At 36.1% G+C, this 10,804-nt stretch overlaps 1 protein-coding gene across 1 annotated transcript; it reads right to left on the reverse strand.

Moving 5' to 3' along the window:
• Positions 1-230: 230 nt before the first annotated feature.
• On the reverse strand, positions 231-1,975 carry LOC136203921 (transcription factor MYB1-like). Its single transcript, XM_065995142.1, has 3 exons — positions 1,846-1,975; positions 1,527-1,656; positions 231-687 (listed from the first exon to the last, which is right to left on the reverse strand). Exons 1-3 carry the CDS (start codon positions 1,973-1,975, stop codon positions 231-233), a joined length of 717 nt encoding a protein of 238 aa, XP_065851214.1.
• Between the last annotated feature and the right edge of the window lie 8,829 nt (positions 1,976-10,804).

Below are 10,804 nucleotides of genomic sequence, written 5' to 3' on the forward strand. Positions count from 1 at the left end.
TAACTAGGTTTGAAATTACTTATTTTATAAATATTAAACTTACATTGTATTTATACATAGAGGCTAAATCTACTTCTCTCTAATTAAATTTAATAATTTATAAGTTAACAGACATGCAAAAATATTATAATGCGAGTCAGAAATTTTTAATTCATAAAAGAAAGTAGTTAAAACGAGCAGCTAGAAAATGAAACTCTAGTTCCATAAACCTCGAATTAATCCTCAGTACTCTAGGCACAAAAATTAGGTCTGTCCGAAAAAGAAGAACAAGGTGAAGAATCATCGGAACATTCGATGATTTTATTAGTTTCATAAAGTTTAGAAAAATCAGTGTGAAGAAAATCAGATAATGTAAACTGGTCGGCATTAAGGTCAGCCGCCATGAAATCCCACGAAGCATCATAATTAATGTAAGAACTTGTAAGAAAAAGCTTTTCCTCTGAGTTATATGTTTCCTCAAAAATATGGTTGACGGCAGGCAGAGGGGTTCCTTCATCGGCGGAGGCTTGTATTTGAGTAGAAGCAGTGTTGTCACTGTCTTGCTGCTGCTGAGGTTTGTTTGCTTTAAGGGTTTGGTGTTTGGAATTGGTAAGATTGTCTACTAACTTTTTTCTTAATGTTGAATTCCAATAATTCTTAATCTCATTGTCTGTTCTTCCAGGAAGCCTACCAGCTATTAAACACCATCTGTACATCATATAACAATTTTTTCCACAGTCATGTTCATATAATAATATATATAAATTTCTTTTCAAATTATGTAGAACACAATATATAACGAAATGAAATGATATATACTTTTGACTAAAGATGACTATTATTTACACGATCTGACAGCATGATATGTATTAATATAAGTTTAGTGGATTAGTTTTTATTAAATAGGTAAATGATTATCTTTTTAAGATTAGGTTAGGATTGACTCAATTGATATTAACCGGTTATCACCTCTACTTTAACTAAGTTTAATAGGGTAAAAAGTTTCTATTGTCATTAAAATAGCCATTTTATACACAGGTAGTCATTAAAGTAGTTTTTGACCCGATAAAATCATTGAAGTAACCAATTTGTAGCAATAAAATCATCATAGTCAGATTCATCAATTTGAACCACCTAATGTGGCCCCATGTCAATAACATCTCACAATATGTCTAACACGAGCCGCTATGTAGATACCACACAGTGACACATGATAATTAATAAAAATGATTTTAAAAAAAAATATATTTTAACATGTAATCCGTATTCTTTTTTTTATTATTTTTAATTTTCTTATATAAAACATATCGTGGGGTTTGTTGATCTGACAGTCACAACGACTTTCGATCGGATCCGACTATAGTAACTTTAAATTTGTTATTTTAATAATTTTACCGGGTCAAAAGATACTTTAGTAACCATTGTTACATAAAACTTCTAACTTTAGTTACCATATAAACTTTTTGCTTAATATTAATAACCAGCAATCATGTTAGACGGAGGCTTAATTTATGAAATTGTATGAATGAAAGAAATAATATATTAACCTGTTGCCTAAGAGCCTATGAAGTCTGATAATAAGATCTTCTTCATCTTCTGTAATGTTGCCTCTCTTAATATTTGGTCTGAGATAATTCAACCATCGAAGCCTACAACTCTTTCCACATCTCTTTAGACCTACATATTCAATTAATTAATTAATGTCAAACAAGAAATTTGTATCGATTTTGCATGAAAACTTCTTTTCAGTAGTATTTTCGCGTTTCGTGTTCATGTCCGTTTCTACGGTTTCCATTTCTATTTCCACGTAACATAGATCTGTATACTATCTATATAAACGATGAAAAAAGAGAGAAGAGAACTAGCCTGTTTCTTTAGGGACTTTTCCCCATTTTCCTTCACCATGATTTCTTACATATACTTTGAGAAGTTGATCCTCTTGAGCAGTCCATGTTCCTCTGTTTAGTCTCTCTTTAAGACCACTGTTTCTAACCATTTTCAGACCTCTCTCTCTATCAGTTTGATTGGCATATGTTTTTGTATGGTAAGTAGAATACTTTATAGAAGAAAAAATAAACATATGGTTTGGTATTTAATTAATTTTACAATATTTTAGTTCCACTTGAATATAACAACGTGCTCAATTTATTTATTTTCACTTAATTTATGTTCTTGACAAATCTCAATTTTATTTTTACTAATTAATTTGACAAATTATGCTGCCGCTATATTATATCTTTTGTTTCTTAGGATAATTTCCGTTTTTTTAGGATGACAGTTGGCGTTAACGTGATGTTGTTGACAAATTCTGATGAAAAAATGATCGGAAAACGTCTAAAATGACTTTATTGGGACAAAAATAAACTTAAATTATTTTATTGAAACAAATTAAGTTTTTATAATTTTTTTAGGACATTGTCCAAATTTTTATGACCATCGTAATAATTATCGATTTAAAATCTTTAACCACTCAAACCAGAGTTAATATCTTTGAAATTATAATTAAAACTAATTTATTGAGTGAACCAACTAAGTAAAAGAAAGCTTACAAAACAAAATTAGAAGATTCCAGATTCAAAATTGAGTACCTAATACTTATAGTAAGTATACACAACTAAGGGTCTATTTGACTACTTGCTGTTTGTTGTTCCTGTTTGCTGGTGCCTTTAGAAAATACTGCTTTTCATAAAAGCAGAGATTCTCTACTTTTGTAAAAAGCTGCTTTTCAGCGGTTAAATGCAAACATGAGGAGTCGAACCAAACACCTAAAACGCTCTCTTTCAAAATGAAAAGACAAACAAGAGGTGAAAAGTAGGTAAACAAACACCCTCTAATATATGAAAACAAAAAACAAAAGTTCCTACTCTAAAAAAAAATAAAAAATAAAATTCCTGCGACTGCTATTGAAATCCACCTAATAAATTGTCATTATCCTCTTATAAAAACATTTTCCACAAGTGATGAAAGTCATGTTTTTTTTTTCAGAAAAGACATTGGAATGGAAACATCCATGTCTTGACATCCTTCCAACTTGGAATCATTTTCAAACTCAGATTTCCTTTTACCTTTAATTCATTTTTGTCCACAACTAGAAGAAGTATCTTACGTATTATAGTAATAATAACAACAAGAAAACTAAATACTTTTAAATTAGATTTCCAACCCCACAGATTATAAAAAGTCGTCACATTAAGATCTAACAACTATGTACATATTATTCTTTAATAATCAACTCATACAAAATTTTCAACTTTAATTTCTTTATTATATCATAGAAATTGATGACGGATGACATATGATCCGATCCTAGAGTGTGCCGGATCCTTCTCTCCATTTAACAGACGATTTGGGTTGTTTCAAGTTTTCAGAATCTTCTTCCTCAATTTTCTCTTGTTTAGACAAAGAGTCTCCACTTATATAAGAGGTCCAACTCCGTTTACAAAGATAATATATTTATTCATACACAGTCACTCTACCGATATCCTTTTACACATCTTTTAGACCAAATTGAATGTTGGAGTATACCTCGTTGGGGTTCATCCAAGCTTTGTTTTTTTAGGTTTGGTGGAGTGGTTTCATCCGGGACAACAAGAACATCTGTTATCTATAGAGAAGAAGAAGAAGTTGTGTTTATTCACTTTGGAAGAGACGTATAAATAGAGTGTACAACCCTAAAGTGTAACTAATTACAGTTGTATGTATCTAAGATAAATACAGAATATAATTTCAATAAATATCATAACAGCAAATGACTAAGTCAGTCCTTATCACGCCTCCTCAAAATGGGTGGCCAAGAAGAGAGACCAATTTTGTGAATTAAGACAGCAAAGGTGGAGCGTGGTAGCGGTTTTGTAAGAGCGTCTGCAAGCTGATCAGAGGTGGAGATATAGGCAACACGCAGAAGGCCAGACTGCACATTTTCACGAACAAAATGGTAGTCTAAAGCAAGGTGCTTCATCTTCGAATGAAAAACAGGATTAGCACAGACATATGTAGCTCCTGCATTATCACAATATATAACTGAAGCAGCAGCAGATGACAAGCCTAACTCTTGAAACAGATTGCGCAACCATAAAACTTCAGCTGTTGCGCTGGCGACAACTCGGTATTCTGCCTCCGTGGAGGATTGTGCTTGTGTACGTTGTTTCCGAGATGTCCAAGATATAGGATTCTTCCTAAGGTACACAATGTATGTCGTAGTTGAAATATAATCATCCTAATCACAAGCCCAATCTGCATTAGAGAAAGCATGGAATTAAAGTGGAGAGTTTTTGTGAAGAACTAAGCCCGTATTTAATGTGCCATTTAAGTAGCTTAAAAGGAGCTTCAAGGCAAGCATATAATCCTCGGTTGGACGGTGCATGTACTGAGCCAATTTATTCACAGTGAAGGCAATAACCGTTCGAGTTAAGCTAAGATATTGTAAACCACCAATCAGTGCACGAGACTCGGTGGGATCCGAAATAAATGTGCCTGTCAATGTCAGTGGAGGGTGGGTGGCTTGAGGAGTTGCAACAGATTTAGAATCATCCATTTTAGCTCTGTATAGAATATCAGATATATATTTGCTTTGACTTAAGAACAAGCCATTGGGATGAGGAAGAACTTCAAATGCAAGAAAATAAGAGAGTGTGCCCAAATCTTTAAGAGAAAAACGAGATGAGAAGTTGCTTATGAAAGCTTCAAGAACAGATCGAGCATTACTTGTAACTATTATATCATCAACGTATACCAGGAGATATATAATGGAGCCATTTGAATGAAGAGTAAACAAAGAAGAATCGGAAACTGAATTTTTGAAGCCTGTCTGAAGCAAAAAAATTCACAACTCGTGATACCAGGCCCTTGGGGCTTGCTTAAGTCCATATAGAGCCTTATTCAATTTGCACACATAATTCAGATGAACAGAGTCACTGTACCATGGAGGTTGAGATATGTAAACTTCATCTGTGAGAGTACCCTGCCAAAAAAGCATTGTTAATGTCAAGTTGCCGTAGGGGCCAACCTTGACTCACAACAAGAGACAAAATCAATCGCACAGTAGCTGGCTTAACAACGGGACTGAAAGTCTCATTGTAATCAAGGCCCGGGCGTTGATGGAAACCCCTAGCCATAAGACGGGCTTTGTACTGAATAATCTGTCCATTTGAGTCACGTTTGATAACAACCTGAATTATTCCTTATAAAAGTAGAATTAATTATAATTAATGCAGGGGTGAATATGCAAATAATGAAGAAAAAGAAAGGAGTCTCTAGCATTATGCCACGCCGTATGGACCATGATGAGACACGCCGTAGCAAGATATGCCCAATGAGAGCAAGTAATGGAGACCTGTCATAGTTCTCAAGGAGAGCATACATACGCCTCGACGGTTCTAAAGAATACCAAAAGGCACACTTATAACCATCCATGAAGGAAATAAATACAATTAAATGGCAATTAATAGCCATCAATAAAGAGATCAGTATCCGCCAGGTGAATATAAGGAGGTTTCTTGAGACAGTTCCATCCAAAGGTCTCTAAACCATTATCAATGAGAAACCTCCGACATTGATGATACTAATAACTCCATTAATACTTAAACCATCAAGTATAACTAAAGTAACATCAAAACCCATATTCAAGGATAATAAAAGGGATTAATGCGATTGTTACAGAATTGCATATAAATACCCCAGCTTCCTGGGATCAAAGGTACACACACTATTCTCAACCCTACTTTGTCATTACAGTTTATTCTCTTGAGAAGTTTACTGACTTAGGCATCGGAGTGTCCCCGGCCAACAACATTTTGAGATACAGAAGGTGAAACAAGATTCCAAGTTTTGTTTCGAACAAGGGCATCAAATTCAGCATCCATGGATTTTCTCCACACTGGACTTTTAAGGGCTTGGGCGATTGTTTTTGGAATAGACTCAGAATCAGCTACTTGAGCATGGAGGGTAAGTTTAGTGATGGGTTTACTAATATTGTTTCGGAGATGAGTGATCATTGGGTGACTGGGACGAATTGGAGAGGAAGGTGGAGATGGAGAGGAAGTGGCATACTGATTTGGAGAGGAAGTGGTAGACTAATGTGGAGAGGAAGTGACAGACCTATTTGGAGAGAAAGTGGCAGATTGATTTGGAGATGAAGTGGCAGACTGATTTGGAGAGGAATTGACTGACCTATTTGGAGAGGAAGTGACGAACGGATTGGGAGAGGGATTGATAGACACATTCGGAGAGGAAGAATTTGAGGTGTTTGAGGATGAGGACTTTGTAGGAGCTGTAGTAGAATGAGAAGGTGAATTTTGGTTTGGGAAAACAAGAGATATTTGAGACTCTGAGCTAGAAGAAGAAGTAGGTGGGGAGCAAGCTGATTTTAATGGAACTGTAAAAGGACACCATTCTTCTAGTAATTGAGGAACAAGAGGACACGGTGAGGTAAGAGATGAATAGGGAAATTGGGTTTCAACAAATTGAACATGGCGAGAGGTATATTTTGTAGAGGATTGTGGATCAAGACAATAATAAGCCCTTTGAGTGGGTGAATAACCTATAAAGATACAATGAGCAGATTTAGATTCCAGTTTATGCTTATTGTAAGGTTTTAGCCGCGGATAGCATAAGCATCCGAAGCTAAGAAGCTTGTGATAGTTTGGAGATTTGCCAAAAAGGCGAAGATAGGGAGAATCATTGTTTAATGTCGAGGTAGGGAGACGGTTAATAAGGTAGACAGCTGTTGCACAAGCATTTGACCAAAATTTTAATGGTATAGAAGCATGAGTTAGAAGAGTAAGACATGTTTCGACAATATGGCGATGTCGTCTTTCGGAATATCCATTATGTTGAGGAGTATGAGGAGGTGTGGTGAGTTTGGAGATGCCATTAATGGTGAGATAATCTTTTAGAGCCTCATATTCGCCACCATTATCGGAGTATAAGTTAATAATAGGAAGTTGGAAATATTTCTCAACCAAGGCCTTATAACGATAAAAATATTGTGTGTATCAGATTTTTGTTTGAGGGGATCGAACCATATATATTTAGTATAGTGATCAACAGATATGAGATAATACTTGTACCCATCATGAGAATAAAGAGGAGCTGTCCAAAGATCGGTATATATATATTGAAGAGGAGCATTAGAATTTATAGTTGAGATAAAAAATGGAAGCTGATGACTTTTATTGCAGGCACATGAATTACAATCTAAGGTGGAAAGACTAGAAACATTTAAATTATTTGTAGAAATAAGATGTCGAAAAACTTTGAGAGGCGGGTGACCCAAGCAATTATGCTAATCAAGGGAGTGGACAATGGAGCTAGCGAGACATGAGGAATAGTGGGTTGAATTTCATAGACACCTGATTTAGTTTGACCCTGAAAGAGGAACGCCCCTGTTTTGACATCCTTCACATGGAAAGAATTGGGTAAGAATTCAATACAGACATCGTTATCGATATAAAATCGAGAGATGGAAATAATGTTCTTGGAGATGGAGGGTACGTAAAGAACATTGTTCAGTTTAAAAGGAGAAGAAGAATGAAAAAAGGAAAGAGAACTAGTGTGAGAGATTTTTAAACCTGTACCATCGCCAATTATGAGTTCCTCAGTACCATCATAGGGTGCATGGAGAGCCAAATTCTGGAGATCATTCATGACATGATGTGAGGCACCATTGTCAAGCAACCATATGGATGAAGAAGGAGAGCCAAGCATATGAGCAGTGTTTGCTTATGGTATAAACATATGACTTGCAGAGTAATTGTTATTTTTATGGGAAAATTGAGAGGAGGCAGGAGGCACAGTGTTAGGGAACCTCTGATTGAACTTTGGACATTGTGAAAGGACATGGCCTTGCTCACGGCACCACTGACATTTGCCCAAAAAAGGACATGGATGTTTAGGATAGTTATTGCTAGGATTTAGTAAAATACCAGGGGCATGGGATCGCCCATAATTGCAATTTTATGGTCGAAAGGAGGCTGCAAAAGCAGTAACAAGGGTAGATGAGTTGTATTGATTTTGCTGTAAGGTAAGCTCGCGATTGATAAGTTTTTCATGTAATTCCTCAAAGGAATTGTAGTGTCACGAGCATTGACAGATTCAATTACAGAATTATAGGAAGAGTCAAGACCGAGTAAAACACGATCAATAACATCCTCGTGCTCAACAGGTTTACCTAAAGTAGCAAGTTGATCTGTACATGCTTTGAGAGATTCCATATACTCAGTAATGGTGCGATTACTCTTTGATAGGCGATTGAATTGATCTTTCAGTTGTTTAATGTTTCCCCGACTTGGTTTGGCGTAGGTTTTAGCAAGGATATCCCAAATATCTTTGGTGGTTTTTTCTTGAGAAACCAGAGGAAAGAGTGAGGGAGAAAGAGTGCCAACCAGGGCAGCAAATACTAATTGATCTTGTCGATTCCAGCAACGCAGTTCCGGGTTAGGTTTCTCAGTGCCAGCTTCAGTAATGGCTGGGGAGGGAGGAAGGTAAGTGTCATCAACAAACTTGTACAAATCGTGCCCAATAAGGATTGCTTGAATATTTAGTTTCCAAGAGAGATAGTTTGTAGGGCTTAATTGAATTGTGCGTTGGATATTTATGTAGGTGAAGGGCTTGGTTGGGTCATCATTATTGGGAATTTGAGAAGATGAATTTGGAGTTGCCATAGGAGTGGCGTGAGAAGAGGAATGGGTTTTGTTGAAGAGGGAAAGTGGATCAAAAAGCTCTGATACCATATAGAGAAGAAGAAGAAGTTGTGTTTATTCACTTTGGAAGAGATGTATAAATAGAGTTTACAACCCTAAAGTGTAACTAATTACATCTGTATTTATCTAAGATAAATACATAATATAATTTGAATAAATATTATAACAGCAAATGACTAAGTCAATCCTTATCATTATCTACATCATCATCAGTATCATTCTCCAGATATCTCTAAAGCTGACTACCAGATCCTCAACAATGGAATTTTCTCACTACGTTATCATTGATGCAGTGAATATGAACATGATAATCCTCATCGGAGTTCAACATGTCTCTTTCGATCGAATCGAACATGGTATCCTTGAGGATGATACCAAACCTCCTTGATATGAACAAGATGTCGAGGAAACGAAAAGGTGATACTTCTCATGTCGCCGCTAGGAAATCCCCTCCACAAGAAAAAAACAGCCAATCCATTGAAAGGCAAGGAAATTCCCGAGAATAGACATAATTCTCCTAATCTTTCCTCCCCATGTGGAAGGCAAACAGCTGGTTTGCACATCAATACCTTAATCATCACACCACAAATGGAAGATAACACCGTGAAGAGGGTCCTGATAGTTACCGGTAGCTCTATCAACTTGATCACTAGAGATGTGGTACGCCAACTGCAAATGGACCCTATTTTAGTTATTCATATACATGTATATCTGTGATAGGTTTGATCGAGTGCAATATCTCATTGAGCAGTTGTGTCACCATGAGTTGTGGGTTTGGAGTCGGAGAGCACAAGTGGAGGGAAAATTGCGAGTTTGTTATAGCAAACATTGATTTTGCATACTTTATTAAGGAGAGGACTTTCTTATTAGAACCATAGGCCCTTATATCGATAAGGAAATTATCCTTATGCATTCTAGTGGAGGAAAGAATGATGATGTCTAAGGGAAATCCACAAAAAGCCTTAAAATCTTTTGCGGTCCTCTCGCTATAAGATTTCATAAAGGTCGAGAATGAAGAACCACACAATAGTGACCTAGTTGGAGAAATTTACACATTTGATATGGGAGAGGGTAGAATTCTCCGCATTGTAAATACCTGGAAGCCAGCATGAAGCAGGAGGTCATGGAGTTTTTGAAGGAACAATATGTGTTTTCATGGTGGATGGATGATATTGAGGGAAATGGATTTGGGTACGATCACTTATAAACTCAACATCAATCCCAAAGCCAAGCCAATCATCCAAAAGAAGGTGTTTGATAGGTAGCAGTTAATACAAAAAGAGATAGAACAACTGCTAAAAGCAAACTTCATTTGGGAGGTGCATTACACCGATTGGTTAGCTAATTTTGTCCTAGTAAAGAATCCCAACAATTTGTATGAGATGTGCATAAATTTCACTAGCCCAAACAAGTCTTGTTCAAAGTATAAGTACCATATACCCAATATAGACCAACTTGTGGATTCTATAGTAAGGCACAAAGTTTACTCTTTTCTAGATGCTAAGTTTGGTACTACCAGATCCCAAATGGAACCGGTAGACTAGTAAAAAACCTCTTTCATTACTCATAGGGCTACTTATTTTTACAAAGTAATTTCTTTTAGTTTGAAAAATGCAGGTGTTACGTACCGGAGATCTATGGATACCATCTTCGAGAGACAACTCAGAAAGCACATAGAAGTCTATGTGGATGATATGGTCATCAAGAGCAAGGATCGAGTGAGCAATCTAGAGGATATTTAGAAAAATTTCAAAACCCTCAAGAGACAGACTCAAACTCAATCCAGAAATGTGTACATTTGATTTACACTCGGGAAAATTTATGGGATTCATGATATCTTAAAAGGGAATCAAGATGAATGTAGAAAACATTTATGACGTGCTAGACATGGCTACTCCAACTTGCATAAGAGAGGTAGATAAGCTAAATGGCATGATCCATACCCCAAGAAGATTCGTGTCTTGCTCTGCTAGGAAGTGGTTGACCTTCTATAATGCAATTAAGAAGACAAAAAAATTGAAGTGGGCCAAAAATATCAAGAGGCATCTAAAGAAATCAAAACCTTCCAATCAACACCGCCTCTAATTAGTCGCCCAGAAAAGGAGAGACTTTATACCTTTACTTGG

Source organism: Euphorbia lathyris, chromosome 8, assembly GCF_963576675.1.
Source record: "Euphorbia lathyris chromosome 8, ddEupLath1.1, whole genome shotgun sequence".
NCBI lineage: Eukaryota > Viridiplantae > Streptophyta > Magnoliopsida > Malpighiales > Euphorbiaceae > Euphorbia > Euphorbia lathyris.